The sequence below is a fragment of the Lactuca saligna genome, chromosome 9 (assembly GCF_052625555.1).
Source record: "Lactuca saligna cultivar CGN05327 chromosome 9, ASM5262555v1, whole genome shotgun sequence".
NCBI lineage: Eukaryota > Viridiplantae > Streptophyta > Magnoliopsida > Asterales > Asteraceae > Lactuca > Lactuca saligna.
Genome location: NC_136425.1, coordinates 14,393,370 through 14,421,033, shown reverse-complemented (window position 1 = coordinate 14,421,033; position 27,664 = coordinate 14,393,370). Strand labels below are relative to the sequence as shown.

General features: G+C 35.5%; 2 protein-coding genes and 2 long non-coding RNA genes across 5 annotated transcripts; 2 read left to right on the top strand and 2 right to left on the bottom strand.

The window, feature by feature from the left end:
* The first annotated feature begins 13,019 nt into the window (after window positions 1-13,019).
* Window positions 13,020-14,889, top strand: LOC145014352 (uncharacterized). Its single transcript, XR_013665505.1, has 4 exons — window positions 13,020-13,497; window positions 14,129-14,192; window positions 14,310-14,359; window positions 14,454-14,889. It is a non-coding gene; the product is annotated as an uncharacterized LOC145014352 (long non-coding RNA).
* Window positions 14,890-16,664: 1,775 nt separating this feature from the next.
* LOC145015361 (zinc finger CCCH domain-containing protein 66-like) lies at window positions 16,665-19,274 on the top strand. Its single transcript, XM_078973827.1, has 2 exons — window positions 16,665-16,803; window positions 17,149-19,274. Exon 2 carries the CDS (start codon window positions 17,190-17,192, stop codon window positions 18,834-18,836), a length of 1,647 nt encoding a protein of 548 aa, XP_078829953.1. The 5' UTR covers window positions 16,665-16,803; window positions 17,149-17,189; the 3' UTR covers window positions 18,837-19,274.
* Window positions 19,275-24,288: 5,014 nt separating this feature from the next.
* LOC145017540 (uncharacterized) lies at window positions 24,289-25,305 on the bottom strand. Its single transcript, XR_013666559.1, has 2 exons — window positions 24,804-25,305; window positions 24,289-24,657 (listed from the first exon to the last, which is right to left on the bottom strand). It is a non-coding gene; the product is annotated as an uncharacterized LOC145017540 (long non-coding RNA).
* Window positions 25,306-26,427: 1,122 nt separating this feature from the next.
* LOC145013995 (PHF5-like protein) lies at window positions 26,428-27,493 on the bottom strand. 2 transcript variants are annotated; one of them, XM_078972343.1, is made up of 2 exons: window positions 27,397-27,493; window positions 26,428-26,868 (listed from the first exon to the last, which is right to left on the bottom strand). In XM_078972343.1, exon 2 carries the CDS (start codon window positions 26,825-26,827, stop codon window positions 26,495-26,497), a length of 333 nt encoding a protein of 110 aa, XP_078828469.1. In that variant the 5' UTR covers window positions 26,828-26,868; window positions 27,397-27,493; the 3' UTR covers window positions 26,428-26,494. The 2 variants fall into 2 exon arrangements, with proteins under 2 accessions (XP_078828469.1, XP_078828470.1); XM_078972344.1 differs by lacking the exon at window positions 27,397-27,493 and adding an exon at window positions 27,099-27,174.
* Window positions 27,494-27,664: the final 171 nt, after the last annotated feature.

Here is a 27,664-nt window from a genome sequence, read left to right as displayed (position 1 = left end):
AAAGCATCTACATGGAGAACTGAATCTTGTCCAAGTATCATAGAGAAAATGAAGGAGTTTGGAAAAGAAATGAGGTAAATACCATGTTGTAAATACCATTAAGTTGTGCTTTATAGTTAACTATATAATGTGCTTTGTACTAAACTTTAAATTGTTATTTTAAAATTTTATTTCTAGGAACTGGAATGTAACACCCGTTCCTCGAGGTATTATTTAAATTATATATGTTAATAATCGTTTTGGACTAACACTTGGACAATGGACCCATTTGGAATGGACTTAGAAAATGGGCCAAGAAGATGGGTTGCCCATAAGTCGTATGTCGGGTGTAACCTGGCGTATTGCGGGGCGTAGTGCTCATTAGATTCGAAGGACTCGGGGATGTATGCCTCACGTACCAAGAGGTACACCCAGCATACGCGGACAGATGCCAAACCCTAATTTTAGGGTTTAGGACCTATAAATACCCCATTATAGCCTCCCCTTTGGCCTCCTCACTTGTCCATCACCCTCAGAGAAACCCTAATTCGTTTATACTCCTTTTCTTGTGTGTGTTCGACATTTGGAGCTTATTTTAGTAAAGAAGGACTTGGAAGAAGAAAGGAAAGGTTGGAGAAGAAGCACTTGAGTATCTTGAGCTCAAGGATCTGGAACAAGTTCTTCATTTGGAACTCAAAGGATGTATAAACCTGAAGGGTTATGGGCATTCTAACACTCCTAAGTGTACATGCAACCCTAGAAAAACCTTGGATCTATGTTTGTCTAAAATACATGCAAAATACTTTTTCCAAGGTTTATAATCCTATCTAGCATACATGGGGAACTTTAATCATAAAAGATGGCTAGAATTGCATACCTTGTTGTTGATTTGATTCCTTGAAAACCTTGAGAGCCTAGCACCCCAAGTGTGATGCCTCAGATGTTTCACACAACACCAAATGCTATTGGAATAAACTTTGAGAGAATGTAGAACACTTCTAATTCGGTTTGCCCTCTTGTCTCACTAGTGTCGCCGATTTTAGTGGATGTCATGTTCTTTTTATAGTGTGTTGCATTAGGGTTACACCATGTAAACCCTAATGTAACATGGCTCTTCATTTCCATGACCCATGGGTTTGTAATTCCCATGGAGCATCCATGGAGCATCCTATGGACCTTAGCCCAACTTGATAATCCATGGAGCATCTAGTCCACTATACAAGTATGGATGATTTACACAATCAATCCATATATTTAATTAGTCTCCTTTTGATCACTTAATTAATATTAGATTAATTCTTGATCAATACTAATTAAATAATACTATTCTTATATTAGAACTTATAATATATTAATAAACCACAAGTGTTATTTCTCTCATTTAGTCTATCCAAATGCTTGGTGCCATGCAACCCAAATGGACCATGTTGGGTCGGGTCAAGTACATACCAGAAATAGTTATGGACTTAGACACCTTATCCAACAAAAGCTCCAATATTTCCTTCTAGAATCATAGATCTAGGGTTTTGAAGATTTGGACCTTTTAGGTACAAAGTTTGGATCTTGGCCATGCAACTTCGATTTTGAGCTTAGGGTTGCAACCCTTGAAGCTCAATGGGTTCCTTTAGCTGTAAAGTTGCAAACTTTGAGGCATTTATGAAGCCATGCAAGATATCTAGCCATTTCCATGGAAGTTCATTGTCATTTTTAGTGTTGGGCTCATTTGGTGGGTTGCAAGCCACCAAGTGATTAGCTTTAAGGGTTAGGACGAAGCATGGGACTCAGATCTGCAGTTTAGACGTAATGTTTTAAGGGATTAAGCAGTTTTGGAGAAAAGTGCTTAACAGGAGAGTACATTGGGCGTACGCACATCGTACAAGCCTTTTCAGCAGTACGCATAGCGTACAGAGAGGTACGCTCACCGTACGCTCAGTCAGTGGACTTTTGTTATTGGGCCTTGGTTTGGGCCAAGTCTTGGACATAGTAGTAATAGGCCATGAAGGGCCTTCAGTAGTCACTTAAGGGCCCAAGGATTTGTGGGATTGAAAGGAAAGCCCATTTGAAGAGTTGGGCCCAATTTAGAAAATTGGGCCATTTGGGGACTTAATGGGCCTTAGTGAGGACAAGAAAGGATTGGACTTAGGTCATGGCCCAATTTAGATCAAAGGGGTAAAATAGTCATTTTACCCATAGAAGAATATTCAGTTTTTGACTAAGTGTTTATTTGGTCATTATAGCCAGGGAGTAGTTGGAGCAGCAGACAGTGTCACATGTGCACGAGTTTTCAGTAGCTAGATTGAGAGGTGAATTTTCCTCCAGTAGGAACAGGTCTATGACCACAATGCCGACCCGTTTAGCTGATAGTAGTTTCGGGCTTCGGTCCAATGTCGGGGTTAGCCCAATGCAGTTTATATGCTCCGGACTTCGGTCCGATGTCGGGGCGGTCCCGAGAAGTAGGTATGTATGCTTGATGTCTTTGTGATTCATGCATGTTTATGATATGTGTTATATGTTCCGGACTTCGGTCCGATGTTGGGCAAATCTGATGCAGTATATGTGATTATGTTATATGTTTATGTTTAGTTTATACCGGACTTCGGTTCGATGTCAGGCGGGGTCCGATGTAGTGGAAGGGGCCCAAGTTATTATGGACTTCGGTCCAATGCTGGGTGGGGCCCAATTTATGCCGGACTTCGGTCCGATGCCCGGCGGGGCTCATTATGTTTTATTGTATGGTATGTGGTAGTTTGGGGGAGATCACTAAGCTTCGTGATTACAGTTTTAGTTTTTGTTTTAGGTACTTCTTTCGGTAGCAAGGGGAAGAGCTCGGGGTGATCGTATGGCACACACCACAGTATTTTAGCTTAGGATTGTTTGAGACTCTGATATTTTATCATTTGTTTTTGATATAGTATTTGATATGAGATTTTGAGATACATGACACTTGGTTTTCTTATTGATTATGGATGATTATAGTTTTTATAATATTCTCAAAACGAAATTTTTGGCTTGTATTTTTGGGATGTTTCAAGTTGGTATCAGAGCCTTGGTTTGAGGGATTCGGGCACACTTTTGGGTGTGTCTGAACTCAAACTAAGGAAGTGGTATAAAATTTTCAAAAGAAAATCATTTTACAAAAAGGATTTGGAAGATAGAAAAGAATTTTGAAAAGAGAAAAAGGGTGTGGTTCATGCAATCAGCCGAGCTCAAGTAAGTAGTCCCAAATTACCCATACAAGTTTATGTGATATGTTTATCCGCTTTATGAGAACAACATGCTAGATTAGGACTAAGGATCTAGGAAGGATGCCTTATGTGCCTATTATATGTGTACCATCTTTATGAACTGCACGCTAGTACAGATTAGTCAGTATGATAGCCAGAGTAGTATATACTTGATTATGTGTACTCAATGCCCGCATGTTGCTTTCTCTTATGCTTACAACAATTAAATTAACTAAAATTTTAATTTTGTGAAGGCCACGACGTCGAGAAGGATGCTCCACGACGTGGCCATTTCCGGAGAAACACGCATCATTTTTGTTCATCATGACGTGGTGGAGACTTGGCCACGATGTGGCGACCTCCAGGTTATAAACCCTAATTTTCCGGGTTTTGAGCCTTATTTAAGGGATATGATGGCTAGGGTTTGCACACCTTCAGCCTCCATCACCTCCCTTTCAACCTCAAACGAACCCTAGCCTCCGTAATTGATTAGCTTTTGTGGTGTTTTGGTGCCTTGAAGAAGAAGAAGGTGTCCTTGGTGCTTTGTCCTTGCAAGCAAGTCTCCCCTCATAATTTTGTGCTATTTCTAAACTTTATAAATCATCAATATCTTACCTTTCTCATAATATATTGCTAGATCTAGGTTTCTATCCACTTTTCTCCATGTTTGGGTTGAGTTGAGTGCATGGATTCCATAAAGTTAGCAAATTTATGGATCATTGAGGTCCATTGATGGACATATGTTTCAGATCTGAAGTTTGTTGGTATATTGAGCTCCATGCATGAGATCATGGTGTTATTTCTCCATTTTTTACGTTGTTTGAGTGCTTGACTTGCATTAGACATGCATGACTGAAAAGCATCGATTTTTATGTTATTTTAGACAATAGGAGGCTTTATGGCGTGTATAAATGGGTGGCTTAATGGATTAAAATCTTAATCCATTAGGCTGTGAAAGCCCAGTTCCCACGGTGTGGCAGTATGCTCTCCACGACGTGGCGACTGGTGGTTGCCTAACTATTTTGTCGAGAAGCTGCCACGGTGTGGCATATGGATGGCTACGACATGGAGGTCTGCTGAAGTTGACTTTGACCGTTGACTTTTTGACAATTGTTAACTTTTGGTCAACTTGAGGATTTTTAGGGTGTAGACTAAGATGGTACTTCTATATTGTTATTTATGTGTCTTGTAGTACCGATCCTCACTGTGTGAGAGTTGTTGTGCTTAGCTACTACCTGCGAGGTGAGTCTTCTCACTGTATTATAGATACCATAGTTGTTATGCATGCTAGACTAGCCGAGTCTTATGTATTGATTGTTGTTATATGTGTATTGAGTCATCATGGACTCTGAATCGATACAAACTCGGGGTTGATGCAAAATAGGGGTTGTTACTGACCCGTTACTATTATGTACTGATATATATGATGTATGTGATATTTTGGGGAAACTCACTAAGCTTTGCACTTACACTTGTTGATTTAAATGTGCTTCAGGAACTATTGAGGACCGTGGGAAGGTAAAGGCATGACTGTACACACCCTTTGGCAGTTTCTGAGATTCTGCAACATGATACTCTGATTTTTGGGATGATTGTATTGGTACATATGTTTTGATTGACTTGCGTTTTTATGGAATATGACACTTTTTTATCTAAACTAAAAATGAAAAGTTTTGTTGTGAAAATGGGACGTTACAAGTTGGTGTCAGAGCCCTGGTTTGAGAGAACTGGATGAACATTCATGTGATTCCAGACTCAAACTAAGGATCAGAAAAATTTTATAAAAACTTTTTATAAAGAAAAATCAAATGGTAAAGGAAGGAAGAGAAGGTGCAACGTGTACAGTCAGTCGGAGCTCGAGAAGTGATCTTCCAAAATATTATTACTTGTTTTATATGTTGTATTTGAGTTTTTGTTATATGACTTGGTAATGATGCATGCTAGTAATAGGATAAGGATCCCTCAGGAATTGCATGATAGAGTTGCCTGATTTTGTGATGCATTATAGCCTAGGAGATTGCTTGTGTTGCCTTTCTTGATTTGAACTTGAAACTGTTAATTGCAATGTGTATACTATGTAGTTGTACATAATTAGGGTTTTATAGCCTTGAAATACATGGTTTAATCTTACTTCATGTTCCTTTTTTGGTTGTGGACTTGGGGTAGAATCATGTATTCGACCATCTATCGGATCATGGCTTATGTATGATTGGCATATGCAGAGAAATTAGCGATTTTAGTGGAGGCTTATAGCAGTATAGGTTGGGGATGAGAAAAACCCTAGGACAAGGACGTAGGAGTTTAGTTACAGTTCTGTGGTGCATATATGTGTAACACCCTGTTTCAGATCATGCAGTAATTCGGGGCTCGTAGACTGTAATTTGATTATGTGAAGGGTTTGGGCCTTTGAGGAAGATAAGTATGGCCTTATTGAAGGATGATATTTTTGTTTATGTAAATTAAACCTGAGGACTGTGTGTCAGAACCAAGGGTGAATTATGGAAGGATTGGTGTCAGACTGCTTACAAGGATCATGCTTCTAATTGTGACATATGTTGAGCCAAAAGTAACAAGATAAAAGTGTAGAGCGCTTCAATACCTTTCTATGGATATAAAGATCACCGAAAACGAAGTTGAAACGAAGAAATTATGGTCGTTTTAAGCTAGAAAGGATTTAGATAAAAAGTAGTGGCCACGGCGTGGGGATCAGAGCCCACAGTGTGTGGATCAGTCAGGACCAAGCCCATGATTTTTAGGGTTTTCAACGTATATAAGCATAAGGTTCTACTTTTTGAGCATTCTATCAGCCTCCATCACCTCTAAAAACCCTTGGGAGAAACCCTAACCTCCATATTGATAGTTTGAGCTTCTCCCCTATCCCTTCTTTTCATTTTTGAGTGTTTTTAGTGGCTTTAGAAGGATACATTCGTACAAGATTGACCCTTGGAGCTTGGAAATTGAAGATCTCAACTTTCATCTCCCTTTTGGACCTTTGTAAGTGTCCAAGTTTCTTGCTTTATGCTTCTATGATGTTAGATCTAAAGTTTTGTCCCTTATTCTTCATGTTGTGAAAGATAGAATGGATGGATTCCATAAATTTGGCAACTTTATGGATCCTTGAGGTCATATTAGCGACATATGTTTCAGATCTAGTATTCCTTGGTGTATTTGAACTTATGCACAAGTTTGAGCTCTTTTCTTCCATGGTTTTTACCCATTTTAGGATGAGACATGCATGTCCATAAATCACTGATTTATATGATGCATTTGGAGTATAAAGGCCTTCTATAATGTTTGGTTGGGTGACTTGGTGATTAAGAGCTTAATGGGTGAGCTCATGTATTTTGATGACATTAAGGACTTAGGGTTAGAGGTTTTATCTTGGTGGGATGTCTTAATGGATAAAGTTGGAAACTTTATCCATCAAGACCTTGGGAAGAACCATATTTGAGCTTTGGGGCTCTTGGCTTTAGGAAAAGATCATTTTAGCCCATTGTGGGATGTTTTGACTAGTCACCACGGCATGGAAAGGAAGGTCATGACGTGGCGACTGGGAAAATCGCTACTGACCTGTTTCTGGATGCCCACGATGTGGCCAAGGAAGGCCACAACGTGGCGAGCTCCTGTTGGTAATTTTTGGACTTTGACTATGACCATTGACTTTTGGCATGGGTTGACTTTTGGGACCAATTGATTGGGTCCTAGGCTTAGACTAAGGTTGGACCTTGTATGATTTGATAGGTGAGTTGTAGCATCGGTGCGGGGCTGTGAGTTGTGGTTTAGCTGACTTCGTGAATCAGGTGAGTTCTTTCTCACTATACTTGTGAGTCAAATGCACCATTGCCAACCCACTATATTATGTATCATGGTTTATAGGATGTTGTTATGATGTAGGGATCTATTAGATCTAGGGATGAGCATATGGACCGGGGAACCGGCACCGGAACCGGAACCCGATGGAACCGGTCGGGCCGGGACCGGGACGTTATTTTTGTTGATTTTTGGAACCGGGAACCGGTAGAAACCGGAACCGATATAACCGGAACCGGTAGAACCGGCAAAAATCGGTAGAACCGGTAAAAACCGGAACCGTATGATGCTATTTTTCGAGTGTCGGTTCCAACATTTGAAGACACGACAAGAACCGGTAGGAACCGGGAACCGATGGAACCGGAACCGGTAGAACCGCCGGGCCGGTTCGGTTCTTGATTTTGGCCGAAGCCGGTTCCCGGTTCCGGCCGGTTCAGTCCTTTTGCTCATCCCTAGTTAGAAGTATGATATCCATGGGACATCATCTTCATTAGGAAAGCTTGTTTCAAGAGATTTGGGAAGATCATAAATGTCTAAACCAGACATCCTTTGGGAGATATTCAAGATAGTTGATCTTAAGTCCTTAATATGACACCCAATATGAAATATTAAGGCTAGGACCCAACAAACTATTTTATAACTTAGAAGAGGGATGACGTAATCCAAGCTATAAAATATTTGAAGGTAGGTGAATGACGATTCACCAATTTCCACCATGAAAAACAAAATAATAATTAGGTTTTTTTAATTGGTTTTGAAACTCCTAGATCTTTGAGATTCATTGAACTGTTCAATGGCATGTTTCAATCTCGAGTGTGCCCTTCAGGTTTTGTGACTGGGATGCCGAGGATCACAAAACAAGGTGTGAAGTAACCATGCAAATTACTTGGTACCCTTAAGTGTTTACCCCTCAATCGATGTGTCGGTTAACCACACACGCTCCATCGATACTATGATAAACATCAAGTTACCCTTTGCCTACCTTGTTAAATATGAGTTAGTGTGCCGGTTAACCACACACGCTCCACTAACCGACTTAAACAAAGTGCAAAGTGTAATTTCATGGATTAGCACCTTATTCACATTTTCCTAAGTAACTAAGATTGGGTATTATTAAGATTTTAGTTACTTAGTATTTATCATTAATACTTTTAATGAAGGGAGAATTATAGTCCTGTCAAACCCGTTCGGCTAACGACCCTCCACCAGTCAAGCAAGCGGTGGGTGAGAGTGGACACCCATTAAGTTGCCATTTTATAGGCAACAACCTTACACCCACCTTATAGACCGGCTTCGTGAATGAGGCGTACTAGCGGTAAGACTGACTTTACTCTTATACATATATATATATTATTAACTTATAATATTATAAAGTATAAGGGTTGAATTTTAACTTTTAAAATTCTAAGGGCTAACTTGGAATTAAAGTATTCATAAGAGAAAACTTTACAAATTCCAAAACTTGAGGGCATGTTTTGAAACTATTCAAAACTAATTAATTCCATAACTTATGTGTTTAAAGTAGTTTTAATCCAAAAACTCTTCAAGTTCCATAACTTGAGGACAAGTTATGGAAGACTTTAAACTAATAAAAGAATTAATTTTTCTTTATTTTATAACTTATGGAATTAATTAAGGTTACACTTTTTTTAATTTATTATTTAATGAAGAGACTCTTGGTCCTACATAACTTGAGGACAAATTATGGAGTCATAACACCATTTAATTAGAACTAGACTCTTCATTTTTTGTAACCTTTGCCAACTTTTATGAGTTTTATGAAACTTAAATGTGACTTTTCATATAACTTGAGGACAAGTTACAAAAACACATTTTAGAATCAACTCTTAGATTAATTTGGATTCAAAACAACTATTTCACTCAACTTTTCTATTAATCTAAGCAACTCATAAGAACAAGATAATTCAAATCAAACTTTTTCATGTAATTAGTCTAAACCTTAAACTAATACAAAACATGAATCTATTGACAATTATCTTTGAAATTGGATTAGCATGAACATTACCACATCAAAAACAAGTTGATAAGTTCAAAAACAACTTAGGGTTATGTTCATAGTCCATTTCTAGCCAAAAACCCCGAAAATATGCTGTCTGGGGCCCCTACTCGTCGAGTGCATGAACCTACTCGGCGAGTAGGATGATTTTACTCATGGACTCGGCGAGTTCATCAGTAGACTCGGCGAGTCCAGTGCCCAGAAATCCAGAAAATCAAGTTTTTCAGCATTTTTCAGCAATTTGCATCAAGTATAATTGAAAACAAGCCTAGGCTCTGATACCACTGTTGGGTTTTGAGCATTCAAACACTCCTAAGTGTACATGCAACCCTAAATACCTTGGATCTATGTTTTCTCTATTATACATACAAATATGAACATCCAAGGTATTATCCTAATCTATTATATAAAATAATGAATATAACAAGATAGAATACATACCTCTTTCATGTAGAAAGCCTTCATGAAGCTTGAGTGCCTAGTGCCCCAAGTGTGACACCTCAAATGGTTCACACAACACCAAATACACTTGGAATAACTTGAGAGAAAATTACACTTCATGAAAATCGGCTAGCCTTTCATTACTCACACTAGTGGCCGATTTTTGTCAAGAATAAGATCTTTATATAGTGTTACAATTAGGGTAAACCCTAATTGTCATGACTTTCCATTTCCTTGGATCCATGGTTCAAATACACCATGGAGCATCCATGGACCATCCTATGGGTTTTAGCCCAACTTGATTATCCATGGAGCATTAGCCCACTATACAAGTATGGATGATTTACACAATCAACCCATATATTTAATTAGTCTTCTTTTGATCACTTAATTAATCCTAGATTAATTCTTGATCAATACTAATTAAATAATCTTATTATTCTTATTATTAATATACTAGAACTTATAATATATTAATAACCATAAGTGTCTTATTTCTCTCATTATAGTCTATCCAAGTGCATGATGCCATGCAACCCAAATGGACCATGCCGGGTCGGGTCAAGTCTTACCAATTATAGTTATGGACTTAGACATTAATCCAACAATTAATACCTTTAGGAACAAATGGTTGATCGGTTTGGTTGAATTAAAAATGAAATTTTTATCTATGGTTTTTGGGACGTTAAAATATGTGTGTGTAGATGCACCTAGGATATTTTAGCTAAAGTGACTTAGGACCTGGGAGGAATTCTGAATCAACTACGGATAGGTGTGTAAGGTAGTATGAGCTCGTACTACTGAAAGTACAAGATATGTATGAGGTTCGGGAGGAACACGAGGCTATTAAGGAACTTGTAGGGGTGTGTATAGTGTATGTGTACACTTTAGTATGGTTTTGACATTTTCCTTATATGTTTCAGTATGGTGGTGGTTACCCGAGGTTCATGCTATAGTGATTCGGAGAGATCGAGTACCAGTAATGATGAGATCCGTACGATCATTTCCACAAAGGTGGCTGCAATGATCAAGGAGGTAGTCCTAGAGATTTTTGGGTCTAATAAGACCATGCCGATTGAGTTATTTGACGAGCGTTATGTTGCCGTCACTGAGGCTGCCACTGTTGCAACTACCGCAGTCATCGCAACTGCGAAGCCACATGAAGGAGATTCAATGTAGTATTTGAAGTTCAACAACATGAAGCCCCCAGAGTTCGACGGGGTCAAGGATTAAACCTTATTTGTTTAGGAGCAAAAGATTAGTGGAAGTTTGCTACTCAGTCTTATTCTCCTGCAGAGCGGGCCACCTTGACTTGGGAACAATTTTTTAAGATGTTCCGTGATGAGTATGTACCGTTGGTGGAGAGGGAGCGACTAGCTCAGGAGTACCTGTCACTCAAGTAGACAACATAGTCAGTTACCAAGATCACTAGGATGTTCCATGAGAGAGCGTTGTTTTGTCCAGAGTACGCATCATCGGTGTTACGTCCCGATTTCTATAACAAAAATTTTCATTTCTTATTTATCTAAAATATTTATTTACATTAGATAATAATTACATTATATGGAAACATGATTGCGAATATGTATGTGTACAGCCGAGCCTCGTCCTTCTTACTATTGCTGAGGTTCTTGAAAAATATTTATAAAGAACTCGGTAAGTACTAGGCTTAGTGAGTTCCCCCAATATACCATATCCTACAATACATATACAATATATACACATAATATCCTTCAACATAAAGCTGGTTCTCCCCTTGGCCTTCAACATAAAGTTGGTTCTCCCCTTGGCCTTCAACATAAAGCTGGTCCGCCCCTTTTGCCTTTAACATATAGCTAGCCCTCAACTTGGCCTTTAGCATAAAGCTAGTTCGCCTGAGTCTATTGGCCTTCAGCATGAAGCCGGTCCATCCTCAACTCCCCACATAATATATTAACAAATATAGCAAACTACATTCCATAACTACATGCAACTAACTAATTTAGTCTAATTACCTAAGTGTTTACTACATGGAAACTATATCCTAACATCTAGATGATACATACTAGAGTATACAACATAGTGAGATAAACTCACCTGGACAATTACTCAGAAGATTGACAATAATCTGGGCGATCCAACTGACGATAACGCACTCCACAAGTATTAACCTATAATATTTTAACCTATTAATCCTTAGGGAAAACTGGTGTGGAAATCTAGATCCTTCACTAATCCCATTGAATACCGAGAGTTTTATCAAATAAGGATCAGCCATGCATGACACTTGGGAGGCAGGATCATTCAGCATATAGCTTTTCTGAAATCCAACAACCAAGCCAACATAACCATTCTAGACACCTCTCCCGTAAGTAGATTAGTCAATATTATAACCAGAATTACTTATAAATATTATTTATAGGTCCATAATAACAATTATGACTATAAATATGAGTTACACTTGAATTACGATAAATGCAACTTAACATATAGAGATTTTGACGAAAAATCGGGAATTGTGCCGGCAGAATTCTAACTCGAGAACGGGCTGGAAGGATTCTACTGCATTTGGGTCGATCCATTTTGTCATGGGCTTCTGTGGTGACATCCTTATTGAGATTGCTATCAGTTTAGTTGAGCTCCAACACCAGAGGTTTCAAGCGTACATCGATTTCTGTTCACCGCCGTCTTCTATCGATTTGAGTTCACCGCTCCAACGATCATCCCCATTATATTCTATTGCACAATAGACATCCTAATCACTATTATGTATCAATTCACCGCCATCTTCTATCGATTTGTTTTCACCGCTCCAACGGCCATCACCATTCTATTCTATTGCACAATAGAAATCCTAATCGCTATTATGTATCAATTTTGAGAGTATTTACTGCTTCTATGGTCGCCGCTACCGCTTACCACATATGAGTCCCTCCACCGCCATTACCTCTCATGGTTACACGGTTCCTTATTGATACGAACCCATGAAGTGATACCCACGATCTGATGATACATTGGACTAATTCTCATGTTTGCTTTTTCCATTATGCATATTTTCCACATTTCCCTTTTCTTAGGAATATCATGCTAGCTCTTTCCTTCCAGTTACTCTGTACGATTACAATTCATAGTTAGTTGCAATCCTTTCTCTTCTCCACCATCTCGATCTGTCACCGTCTCTCTCACCTAATTACAGGTCTCAAATTGACATACTATCCATGTTCATTATAACATCGTCGATAGTTTCTCTCTCTCAAATACGTCTCCGAATCAACGAGGAAGTCAGTCGGGCCACGGAGACATGGTGGAAAAACTGGAGGATCGTTGAAGGCGATGGTGCAGCCTCATCCCGAGATAGGAATGATGAGTAAGACTTAGCTTTTCACAGCCAAAAGTCCTTTTTGAAAAACAAAGAAGCAAAAGATATTTGACAAAACTAGTTTTAAAAGCTATTTTTGGAGTTTTGATAAAAAAAAATGAACTTTTTGGAAAAATAGAAAAGATAGTTTTTGTAAGTAGAAAAGATAGTTTTTGTAACTTTTACAAAGAAGCACTTTTGTGCTGAGAAAAGTAAGCCAAAAACGCTAATACCTACATCGACTTGGTAAACCCTTTCATCTTTCTGTACAATCGGCCCACATAAACTAAAATTTCTTAGAAAATCTTCTTGCTCTTAAACTTTGGTTATGATTTATTTCATGAACGTGAGAGAATTCAGGGGATGCTTCGTGATGGTGGTCTAAAGAAACATCAGGGGATGCAAACCTGATTATAATGGTACTGCCTCCATCTCTATAATTATCGATACCACCAGTTTTCTCATCGTTCTTTCGTAATTCAATCGAAAATTTTGAATTCATTCGCCTAAACCAAGGATTTGGGAGGAATTTATGGATAGCGGACTCCATTCTATAGGGAGGGCTTGCCAACGACGATATCTAAAGTGGAAAAACAACGTTGGAGATAATCATCAAAAAATTCTTCGTTAAGACCTTCAATTCTATTTGGTTTCTTCTATTGTCTCACTTGGCTTCACATCGCCGGAAGGTATCCACTCTGATTAGTATTGTTATGCGTTTGATAAATTTACCATTTGTGATTTGATAAATCAGTACGATTTCTGTGCAAGTGTGTATATGTGTGCATTTATGACTGGACCTCCATGTTATCTGCGATTTGATGATTGCGCTGAATTGAAACTACATAACTCTAGGATTTTCTGACATGTTCTTTTTGTTTGCTTCTGAATTTTTAGATGATCATATTATTTCCTGAAGGTGTGTTATAACCGTGAGTGCAATTTTACCTTTGTTCACTAAAATTTGAATTTAGGGCTTGCTGAGTGGATTCTGCTTTCATAAGTGCACTGTTATCTTTTCAGCAATTTGATGATTGATATGAACTGAAACTACAGAATTTTATGATTTGTAGACAAGTTCCTTCAGTTTAATTATGATCTGATCATCTTATTTTCTGAAGGTTTGTATGCAATATTGCATTTGTCTGCTGAAATAATAATTTAGGGCTTTAATGATTGGTGTGAATTTATATAAATTACTTCAGGATAGTTTTGGTAGATGTGTTTTCATTTTCCATCTCTTAAATAAAAGATTACTAATTACGTAATAATTAGTAATTGACAATGGATATGAGAAATGTTCATGTTTGATCTTACCAGGTTGTGGAAGGATGCTGAGAACAGAACATTATTGTCTAATTTTCTCATTAAGAATTATTCTCATGTATGTTTTTATAACTTGTGACTCTTGATAATTCATCATGAACTCGCACAAATTACTAAAAAAGATACCTTCTATCCTTTTTTTTACTATGTTCGTATGTTTTATCAATAATGGCAGAGACCAAAGATTCCTACTGTTGAAGAAAAGCTAATGGTCCTAGGATGCAAGTAAATTTTGGGTCTTCCTATTTCTCTTTTGCATTATGTTCTAGGATTAATTTGATGAGTTAACTGTCTTATGGGCACAATTGTCTTTTTCAAGGATTTAGAGAGAAGAATTGTGGAAATTGAGATGGAAATAACACTAGCAAAAGTCAAGGTTTTCTTAGCAACCAATTGAAATCATCTTCTAACAAAAGGTTTCTTGATGTGATTGGCATTTACACTGGATTTGGTGACAAATTAAGAAGAAATTATTTGAGAGGATCATGGATGCCTAAAAGTCGGTTTATGACAAAATAATATTTTAAATTTCTTTCTATTGTTACTCTATGTTTAACTTAATACCTATAAAAATACAATCTTTATATTATAATAATGAAAAATTAACTTACAAAGCCACTTGAATTTGACATGTGATTCTTTAAAGAAGCTTGAAGAAAGAGGAATAGTCACACGTTTGACGTTTTATCATTGGCAGAAGGTTTTCCTACGTGTTGATGAGTTTTTAAATTAGATTTTAGAATGGTGTACTGCAATTTATAGTTGATTACCTGAGATGCTTTTATATGCTCTAAAAAAACTTGTGCCCCTAAACATATGGAATACAAAAACAATTTGTACATCAAATAAAACAAACACCCACAAACACCTCTACTCCATTCTACCCTAGTTGTTCACCACGGGTTGATTTTTATTTTGCATATATTTTAAGTAGGGCGAGTATAGGGGTGGACATTTAGACTCGTAACCTGGAACGGGACCACGACTTGGGCCGGTACCATGTTGCCGGGCCGGTTCTTGGTTTTTGAATTCTTAAATTTCCGGTTTGGTTTTTTGACAGGTTCGGTTTGGCCGGTTCCAAGTATTGGACTGGGAATTGAAACATAAGCAATGAATGTTGTACCGTAAAACACAATGAATGTACCATATGCTTCATCGACTTGTACCATATGCATGAAATGTTATACCGGTCCAAGAATTGGAAAAATTGGTATCGTCACCGGTAGGCCACAATTGGTCTGGTCCACGGTTGGTAGAATCCTTCCAAACCAGTCTGGTTCAGTTCAAATGCTCACCCTTAGGTGAGCATTATTATGTTTCCGCTTCTTAATGTAAAAAAAAAAATGTTTTTCTATTAAGGTGGAACATTTGAAAAAAATTAGTGTCGCTATTATTTTTTGACGCCATTACTATTGGAAATTTCTACGTCCGCCACGAATTATATCATAATATTGTTGAAAAATATAACTATTTCTTGATTAAAAACTCATATTTCAATGTACTAGGAATGTGCAAGATAACCGAAACCAAAAAACCAAACCGTTTGAAAAACCAACGGTTTGGTTTTTGCTATTTATAAAAACCGATTGTTTTCGGTTTGGATTGGTTTTTTAAAATATAAAAACCGAAAAAACCGAATCGAACCAAACTACCAAATATATGTTTTAGTCTACTTCGACGATGGATTTGACTATGATGTTTTTTATGAAAATGTTACTATGATGTTCTTCAAAGAACTATGATGATGTTTTTTTATCAACAAACTCTTTGACTTTCATGCAATAAAGTATTTATAATATTGAGATTATTTTTATATTAGGCTTGAATAAAATACTCATAAGCACATTACATGTATATAAATTTAACGTATGTTGTGTAATACTTATATAAAATGTCTCATATTCGTTGAGGTTATTAGTAAAATTAAAAAAAGAAAGAAAAGTATAAGAAAGATGCACAACTTGCAAGGATGTCTAATTATATATTAGTGAGAAAGAGGTTTCCATATAAATCAAAAGGTATTTCTAATATTTCGTAAACATGTATGGGGAGTATTTGTTGATGCCTACAAAAAATTGTTTTTATGTTATTTGTTAACGGAAAAAACTGAAAACCAAATTAAAAAACCAAAAAACCGATAGAAAACAGAAAAACCGAAACCGAAAAAAACCGACAGTTTGATTTCTCTAAAATAAAAAACCGAAACTATCGGTTCGGTTTCGATTTTAATCAAAAACTAAACAAAACCAAAGCATGCTCATGTACTAGTATTAAAACTCGTTACAATACTTTTATGTGGAATAGTATGAAAATGAACAAGAATATTATTCAGCCGGTCGCCGGTGCAAGATATTTTATATATAGGTTGACACGTGTCACGACAACAGGAGGAGTCGAGGGCCGTTCACGAATAAAACTTGGTTCTAGAAATTTCCACTTTTGGTGGGCCAACGCTAATACCAAGCATTACCAACCCTTTCCAAATTTAAATCTTCATTTTCATTTGCATTTACATTTGCATTTGAGTTTCATTTCGGAGGGAAAAATAAGATGGAAATTTAGAAGAAAAGGCGCTTTTGAGTTCGTCTTTTTTGACTCCGCAAATTCTTCTGTAGAAAAGCATTCCCGCGAATTCATCTTCTTTTCTAACCGCTGACCGAAGAATCAAGGTATGTTCTGTGTGAATCTATGTTAAGTGTCTGTGAATTTGATATTTTAGTGCGTTTGTTTCAATAACCATGGATAATCATCAATTTGCAAAGAAAATAGACTGATTTTGTTTGGCGTGGACTTAGATATAGGTTAATTTCAGTTCTGCATCACTATCCACTTACTTTGTTTAGTTTCTGATTGATAGAGGAAAATTTCCGATAAAATATACTGAACTTGTTTCGTTCATGATTGATAGATGTTAACTTCAATTCTACATCGTTTATGCAGATACGTTGTTTATGCTTAGGGTTCTGATGGTTGAATATTTGCGTTTGTCCTAATTTTACTCTGTTATTTTGTAGGAAGCGAGTGTTTGATCGCGAAACAATCGTAAGCAAAAAATATGTGCACTGGCGATGTGGTTGTGGACTATGCTGAAGGTCAGAAGCAAGATAGAGTCGTTAGTAATATTTCAATTTTGCTAGAATTAGCGGCTGCGGATGATTTAGATGGATTTAGGTCAGTGGTTGAACAAGATGGTTTCGATGTCAACGATTCTGGTTTATGGTATGGTAGATCGATAGGTTCGAAGAAGATGAGGCTAGAGGAAAGAACACCGCTTATGATTGCCTCCATGTTTGGTAGCAAACAGGTTCTGAAGTTCATTCTTGGATTAAATCGTGTTGATGTTAACAAAGCTTGTGGCTCCGATAGGGCAACTGCTTTACACATGGCTGTTGCTGGTGGATCCAAGTCATCCGTTGAAGTGGTCAAGCTTTTGATCAACGCTTCTGCTGATATCAGTTGTCTCGATGTTCACGGGAATCTACCTGTTGACTTAATCCCTCTGGTCTTCGGTTCTTCTTTCAGTTCAAAAAAGAAATTCTTGGAGCTTCTGTTAAACGGTGAAGAACTTACAGACGATGATCATATCGAAGAACACAAGTTTTCCCCTATTTTGATTTCATCAAAAGAATCGCCCGAGAAGAAAGAGTATCCAATCGACCTCTCTCTCCCTGACATGAAAAACGGGATATACAACACAGACGAGTTCCGAATGTATACTTTCAAAATCAAACCATGTTCAAGAGCTTACTCTCACGATTGGACAGAATGCCCTTTTGTTCATCCAGGGGAGAACGCTAGAAGACGGGATCCACGTAAGTATCACTACAGTTGTGTCCCATGTCCAGAGTTTCGTAAAGGATCTTGCAGACAAGGAGATGCTTGTGAATACGCTCATGGAATTTTCGAATGTTGGCTTCATCCTGCTCAATATAGAACCCGTTTGTGTAAAGATGAAATAGGATGCAACAGAAAGGTATGTTTTTTTGCTCACAAACCAGAAGAGCTTCGCCCATTACACCCTTCAACAGGTTCTGCTGTACTTTCGCCTAGATCTTTATCTTTCTCTTCTGATATTTCATCAATAAGTCCTTTCTCTCTTTCTTCCCCATCAATCATGATACCTCCTAGCTCAAACTCCCCGGTTTCTACCCCAATATGGTCAAACCAGTCGTCCCCTACCATGAAGGGTGTGAGTAGCAGGTTTAGTAGGGCTACAAGTAGTCGTGATTTGGACCTTGAATCTGAGTTAATTAGAGCGGATATTTATCGTCAGCAACAACTGATCGATAACTTTAGCAACCCTAGTTTCGGTAGCGATTATTTTGAAGAGATTGAAGCGAGAAGTAATCCATCACACCAGAACATGAACTATTCTTATGGGCTTCCATCATCACCACTGAGAATGTCCTCTCAGATTATGAATTCAAGATCGGCTGCGTTTGCGAAGAGGAGTCAGAGTTTTATTGACCGTGGAACAGCCAACCGCCAGTTGGGGGTTCCGACAATGGCGGCTTCGAAGCTTTCAGATTGGGGGTCTCCTGATGGGAAGTTGAATTGGGGTATTCAGAAAGATGAGCTTAATAAGTTAAGAAAATCTGCTTCTTTTGGGGTACGTGGCAGTGGCACAAGCTACGAGAATAATGTTACATTGGAAGAAGATCAATATTTTTCGCCATGGGTGGAAGATCAACTGGTTGCTTGATTACATCAACTTCCACTTGGTTACTTTATATGACTATTTAACGTGATTTATCGTTTAATTCAGTGAATTTAACTTCTAAATCTCAACTTATTAAATTCCGGAAAAAATGAAGAGAAGAGGACTAAACATACACATGATAATCATGTCGATTTGTTTCGAGGAGATTCAGAAGGTTGAAAGCATCCATCTGATTATATATCAATATATTCTTTATAAGTTCAGGTTCATTTTTTTTAATGTATTACGATTTACGTATTATTGTCATTGGTTTTATATTTCACCAAAGTTCGTTTTCAGGTATAAATAAGTTACAGGAGTTATTTATAGAGACTTGACCTCGTAATTTTTTTTATGTTGTTAATGTGAACATCTCTATGTATTTACAATTCATATGGTCAATGTACTATTAATAGTTTAATACGCACTTTGATTTCATTACTTAATTTGTTATAAATACATATGGCCATTTGATGATTTTAGCCTGTGGATTTGGTTTGTCCAAAGTACCGGAGTAGGTGAGCCCAATTACATTAGATAACATGCTAAAAATGTGAAGTTTTTGCCTTTTTGGTACCCGTTTAAATGGATCGGCCACGAAACACTTTATATATATATATATATATATATATATATATATATATATATATATATATATATATATATATATATATATATATATATATATATATATATATATATATATATATATATATATATATATATATATAGAGAGAGAGAGAGAGAGAGAGAGATGAATGATCATTTGAGAACTAATAGTTTCCCGAGAACCTGAGAATTAAACGTGGAACGTTAGATAAAAAAAAAAAAAGGGTTAAGATGTAAGGTGATGTTTTTGTAAGTAGAAGAAAAAGGAAGGGTATATTAATTAATTTGATTAGGGGTATAATAGGAAATATAATTTTAATTAAATTATATCATGAATATGCTGATAAACTAAAATATCTATTGTTTTGATTATTTCAACCTCCATCGCCAATGATTCGCTCATCAAGCTTGTCCATTTCCCCTAAAATCAACGTCACATCCTCCAAATTGAAGTTATTGTTCCTCATCGATCTCTCATCTCCGACCGATTTTTAAGGCACCGACTCCGATCCTCTACAATTCCATCGAGATATAGAATTAATCATCTTACTGGAGCCACCGCTGGCCATTCAGAAGTTTAGATTTGTATCAATCCACACTCATAAAGTTTAGATCGTCTAGGGTTCCGTTTACCTCAGTCGAAGAAAAAGCGATGCTATTCTTCAAACATGTATTTTTCTCCACCATTCCCGATCCGAAAACCACCGTTGCCGGGGTAAGTCAAGAAATGGACACCACCGCAATCCAGTAATAGCAACAGTCTCTTCCATGTCATCCACAAAGTTCCCGCCGGTGATTATCCATACGTCAGAGCCAAACATGTCCAGGTGATCAATTTATTACTTTCTCTTTTCACCGATTGATGATTTTTATCATTTCTTGCAAATTCCTCTTTTTAGTTATCATTTTCAGAAAGGTTTCTAGGTTTTTCTTTTAATGTTCTTTTGGTAAAGAATCCAAACGAATGGTGGTTAATTTGTTCTTAATCTGGTGAGAAAACTAATTACATTTCTAAGGATCACAATCTATTCGATAAAATGCCAAAGTGAAACCACTCTGAACTAATCTTCTGATCTGCATAAGGGTTTATAAATTTACATGATGATCTTGTAATCTTTGTTGATAGTTAGTAGACAACAATCCAAGCAAAGTTGTAGAAATCCAAAAATGTAGAATCATGAGTCATATTCAAATTTTAGTTTTAATTTTTTGATGTTTTGGAATTGAATCAGGTTATTAGGGAACTTGTAGCAAGACAAGTACAAATTTGGACAACTATGGTTGTTTCTTTTTTACTTAGCTAAATTTATATAAAGTTCAACGTTGTAATTACATGTGATTCACACGTAAATCACATATGAATTACATGTGATTCACATGTAAAACACATGTAATTCACATATGAATTATATGTGATTCACATGTAATTTGGTGGGATGTCAATTCCACCAAGCAAATTACACTCTTTGTTTGCAAATAAAATGTAATATAATGGTAAAAAGGGGTATCGATCATCGGGGAAATGGTTGTATTCAATCACCAATACAATCTAAAAGAACTATTGTAAATAAACTAATTAACTACAATTAAATTAAAGTGTGTGTGTGTGTGGGGGGGGGGGGGGTGTTATGATTGCTTGGAAACTAAAAGATTATAATAACTAAAAACTTGCAATTAAGCAAGAAAGTGAGATGCTCAAATATTGGAGAGAATTGGTAAACCAAGGCAATTCAACACAATGAACGTTTGTGTGTTTATCATTAGGATTTAACATGAAGCTTATCATTCATCCCAAATTGGTTATAGCAATCATGAAGCATGATATGTCAAAATTGATCATAGGTATTATGGAGGTTGGGGAAGCCCACAACACACCTTCTTAATCAAAATCAAAGATCCAATTGAAGCAATTGAACCCAAGAAGTTGATTAGCCTTAAGAATGAAGAAATCCTCAATTCCTAGAGGGTGTCAATGCTTACACATCCATAAAGGAGTTATGATTCATAAGCTAGAGATGATTTCTACCATCATAAAGCTCTTGTTCTACGTAAATTCAATGATTTAATGCTAAACCAAAGAAATAAACCAATAATTGCTTATTAAAGTACCAAGCTCATGATCAAAGCACTAAACAAGCATAGGAAATATGAACTAGAATCATAGACATAAGATAAATGATAAATAAGCATAAATCCTTCAAAACCCCACAAACATTTAGAGGTTTTAGCTAGGGTCTACCAAAATAGAGACTTTAACCACTCATGGCAATAGAACAACAATCACAAAAGTGTAATTGCATAAATAAACTACCAATATCTTGGAAAGATGAAAAGAAATGAGTCTTGAGCTTCAAAATCGCCTCCTCTAGGTCTCCAATGGTGAAAAATCGAGAATGTGGCTGATAGATCTGATCCCCTAAGATTATGGTGTGCCAAATAACCAAAATGCCCAAACTGGGTAGTTGCGCGGGTACCCGCGAGACAAAGATCCCACATGCGCAAGTGTTGTTGTAATGCTTTTGGCTCCTCATTCCTCTTCTCCACCCTTTCACTACCAAAGATTCCTTTGGCCCCCTCTATATCCATGTGATTCAAATTAACCAATCATCTTTTAGCTTCAAATGTGGATGCTCCAAGCCCAAAATAACAATCCATGATCCATCTTCACAAGCCCACTTCATACAAGTTTTTAGCCTTTTAAGCCAAAATCTCCTTTAATGGATCCGCAAAGCCTAATAATGCCTCGAAAGCCCACAAAGCCCAACTCCAATCAAACCGCAACCGCAATGAGCCCCAAAATCTTGCAAAATTCCTCATGAAAAATAAAAAGTCCCCGATACGATCTTTGATAAAGAAAATAAAGAATATACAATGCCATATTAATAAAAAGAGCTAAAAATCTAAAATAAACTAATAAAAATAAGGAAATAAAATAAGCTATCATAATTCACATATGAATTACATTCGATTCACATGTAAATCATATATAATTCACATATGAATTACATATAAATCATATGTAATTCACATATAAATTACATTTGATTCGCATGTAAATCATATATAATTCACATATAAATTACATGTGATTCACATGTAAATCATATATGAATTACATGCGATTCACATGTAAATCACATATGAATTACATGTAATTCACATGTGATTCACATATAAATCACATGTAATTCACATATAAATCATATCTGATTCACATTCGATTCACATGTGATTCATATATAAATCACATGTGATTTACATAAGATGTCATATGTAAATGTGATTCACATGTGAATTCCATGTGATTCATATGTTAATCACATGAAAATCACATATTTATTTTTGTGAGTGCTTTCGTATCCATATTTTTTTTTAATTTTCTTGTAGATTTGGAAGAAATTGTGGTGAATATTGAAGAGACGAAAAATGATAAATTGAAGAAAATAAGGAAATATTGACACGAAGATATGAAAACGCTTTGAAATTTGTAGCATTTTTTATTTTTTATGTTTTATTTTGTATCGAATAAAATATTTGTACTATTATGTTTATAGATTAACTAATAAATATAAGATTTGTTGTGATTTATTTACAAATATTATAGTATAAGAAATGTACATATGTGCATTTGAAAAAATATGCACATATGCACCTAAAAATTGTTTTTTTTTTAAATGCAGGTTTTTTTAAACAAAATTGCAGATTTTTTTTTTAAATACAGTTTTTTTTTTTTTTTTTTTTTTTTTTTTTTTTTTCTTCTTCTGAAAAAATGTAACTTTCTTTAAAAAAAATGTAGTTTTTTTTATTTTTTAAAAAATTGCCGTTTTTTTTTTGAAAAAAATGCAATTCTCTTTAAAAAAATTGCATTTTAAAAAAATTGCATTTTTTTTGAAAAAAAAGTTGCAGGTTTTTTTTTTTTTTTTTTTTTTTTTTTTTTATAAAAAAAGTGCAATTTTTTTGAAATAATTGCCGTTTTTTTTAAAAATAATTTTTCAATAATTTTTTTTTTCAAAATGTCATGTTTTCTATAAAAAATTAAAAAATCTGCATTTAAAAAAAATGAAAAATATTATTTTAAAAAAAATATGAAATTTGATTTATGATATAAAATTTTGGACATTTATATTGATATGTTAAATAACACAAAAAACTAAACATTAAATGAGATTGGTAAGATGACGATCGTGTCCTTAATGAATTACTTTTGATCCAACGCTCCACTATTAGTTCTCGGGAAACTTTGAGTTCTCAAACGATCTCAACTATATATATATATATATATATATATATATATATATATATATATATATATTGAAATTATAAAAAAAATGTTGATTGGGGACAAAATAATGAAAGGCAGACATTAAGATGTAATTTTTTTTTTTTTTTTCTTTGGTGTTGCATCTTGTTGCTCATTTCCCCACTTGGTGTTATAACACCACTTGCTTATGTGGCATGTGAGGTAGTGTTGCACCTTGTTGCTCACAGCCAATGCTCTTAGAATTTTCATTAAATATTGCAAATATAAACTACCAATCACTTTCATTTTTAAAAATTGAATAGATGTCAGGAAAACATACTTTATTACAAGAAATCATGACATTACAAAACAATTGGTACACACTACATATACATAGTACATCCGGATGGATTCAAATAATCGGGTTTTTTTTTTTTGAAATATGGGTTACTTGATTTACTTCAATAAAATTCGCATTATAGGCTGGACATTTACACTTAATAATTTTGTAAAGGCTAATTATATGATTCTATTCTGTTAATCCATACAATAATCACTATAAAAAAGCGAATCAAATGCCCTATAAATATCAAAACACCTTGTGGATAAAACGTAAACTTAAATTGTTTTATATTTAAAACTGCAAGAAAATTTTACTAAAACAGGAAAAGCCAGCGAGGAGCTGGAAAGAGTACATACACAGAAAAAGAAAGAAAAACAGACAGGACAACCACACTACACTTCTTCAAGAGTGGACTTTCGTTGGGAGCAACACCACCCATTAAATTAGTTGAAAACTACAATTATAATAAGTAAAGACTCAAAATATGTATACTAACTCCAGAACCATTTGATCAAAAAATTCCAAATCGAAATCAACATTTGCACCTTCTTTTAACACTCCATTTGACTTCTTCTTTGATCCATCATGTTCTAATAATTTCCTCCTAGAATCCGACCTTGAATCTCCTTTACCTGAAATTGTTCATATAAATCATCATCGACAAACGTTTTATTCGAATTCATGATCTGGGAATTCAACAAAATCAAGAACAGAAACCGTGATTCAATTTCCAGAGTCAAATTCTGTGAATTGGGATAAATTCATGATCACTCCTCACCTTTACATCCTGCTTCGAGACCAAGGATGAAGAATTTCCTTTTTTCAAGCTCTAAAACCATTGGTGTTTTACTGATGGATTGGCTTCTGGAGTTGGAATTTCTGTGATCTTGTTGACGATGAACTGAAGTAATCCTTTGTGGGATTGACTCCAGTCCCATTAGCTTCGCCACGATTCCGGGATTATATGAAGTGCAACGAAGCTCTGTTGATTCCTTGATGCGGTGGTGCTGTGTGGCAGCAAGACCACGGAAGCAGGACAGGCGGCGTAGAACTCCGGGAAGACAGCAGCCGGTTGCATGTTTGAAATTGGATAATTGGGTTTCAGATCGAAAGAATTTCATGGTGGTTTGATGATTACAATTGAATTCAGAGTAGTAATGATTTGAAAACTGAAAGAAAAAGAGATGTAAAGACGAATACCAGAAAAGGGAACAGGGAAAAGAAGTGTGGCGGGATATTCATTTGAATGTTGAGGGAAAGTATTTTAATTTATGTTTTTATGATCCTCTATATTGTATATTGAAAAAAATCTTTATTCATTTATGCGTTAATTTGTTTAACTTTAAAAAATATAATTTTTTTTGAAAACGACATGTAAGACTATAAGGATTTATGTAATTATGTTATGAGACTATGCGTATGTATATTAAAATAATAGTTTCGTTTACCTAATATAGAAATTGATTTTTGTAATTAATCAACCATTTTACCAATATAGAAATTGATCTTTGTTATTAGCTGAGGCTTTTATCTTACGAGTTTATAAGACGTGACGCAAAATATTGATTTTAAAAGTATGTTCCCAAAATTTTATTTTTTTTAATGAAAATGTGCCTTTTCTTTTGTGTGCAACAATAACATAAAATATCAAATATCAATACATGTAATATTTTGATTCCACTCACGTTAACCGAGTCTCTTAAACATGATTATGAGACTTTTACGTACTTAACAAAGTATTTGCATATTAATCGTTTGAAAATTATTAACAATAGTCGAGATTTTAAAACCTTTTTTATTTTTTGTCTTATAAGTAAACAGTGTAATTGGATATTTATACTAGCTAAAGGGGTAACATCATTCATGGGAGTCTGCAATATCAAAAGAGCAATGAATGTGATGTACATACATGAAATGGGACCTCATTCACATTTACTCATGTAGTCAGCCATAATTCTCTTTTTCTCACTTCTAGTAACAAAATAATTGCAAAAAGTGTGAAACTTTGATCTCCCAATTATAAGTTATAACTCACTTATAAGGACCAAAATTATAATTAATGCAAATTAAAAACTACAAGATCCAAAACTGTAATCAAATAGCAAATAGGGAACATTATATGTGTTTTTAGACTTTTAGAAAACTGAGAAGAAAATTCAAATGAAACTACAAATTTTGGAAATTGGGACAACCATAGGGAGGGAGATGCTTATCATGTCGACATGATATGGTTAAAAATAAATGCCCTTCCGAGACATAAACATATATGCTAAAAAAACATGGCCTACAGATGGCATGTCAAAGATAATAAAGTCTTGCAAATACATATAAAACACAAACAAGTTATTCAAAGAGGATAATAACCAACTATTAACATCTAATACACAAACAAGACCAAATACTTAAATGCCTAAATGGTTATATGTTAAGGTTTTACAAGCAAATGATATTACATAGGCAATTTGTAGATCATCTTTTCTTAAACCCATATTTTTTCCGTTCATAAAACAGATCTGTTTTTGCACTACCTAAATTCACAATTTTTGGGCACCCATCTCGATCTTTCTCCTGTTGTGTGCACTCTTTGCAATAGTATGCATCAGAAATGCCTACACCTCCACATATAACACAACGACCCTGAAATGAACCATAGTTGCACTCATCACACACACGTACAAGTGTGCAAGGACGCACATAAGAATCACATATCACACACTTTCCATCACATTTTTCACATAGCCTTCCAATTGCAATTCCTGGCTGCTTTCTGCACATGATCAAATCAGGATGATGCTTCGCCATTCTTTCCTTTCCCTTACAACTTTTTTTTAACTTACCACAACCTGCATTCAACAATAGTATCAATTTTTTTATTATTATTAGGATTCAACATCATATAATATGCCTCTTATTGGTCCATTAAGAAGCTGGGTCAGACTCAATTAATAACTATCAACTATCAAACAGCCCTGCTTCAAAAGGAGCCAATGATATTTAATCAACTAAATGATTTGCAATTTGCATTTTGATAAATATAACCTAAAGGATTTACGATCAAACATTATTTCCTCACCATACGAATCACAGGCACATCTTCACATCCGCAAAACGGATATTTTATTCAATCACATAAACAATTCAACAAATTCCTACAATTTCGTCAAAAACTGCTTAATCTTTCCCAACCTTAAAATGAAAAAAATCATAAAATATGGAACCCTAGCAGAACATCCATCCATAAAAAATAATACAGACGAAGAACTCAAAAACATTTTAAGCCAACTAAGATTCATACAACCATCTTTAAGAACACGTACGCATAAATAAAAATAAAGACAGAAACCCGTAACCTTATTAAACGAAAATCTAACCTGATGACAACTGAGACGCCCACGAAGAAACCCACCAGAAAGATGCACAACGTCAACGAGTCGATGCATCGATTAAAACTGGATTCCTCTACAACCTTATAGAAGCAAGCAAACCGACATAAGGCCCAGATTCTAACAAGCCCAAAACATAAGGGCTTTTTAGTTTTTAGAAAGGTCGGTTAGGCCCAATGGCGCATAGCCCGAAACAATCAGTTTCTATTCATTTAGTTCAGGATTCCATTTTCCATATAATAAAGTACTAAAAACA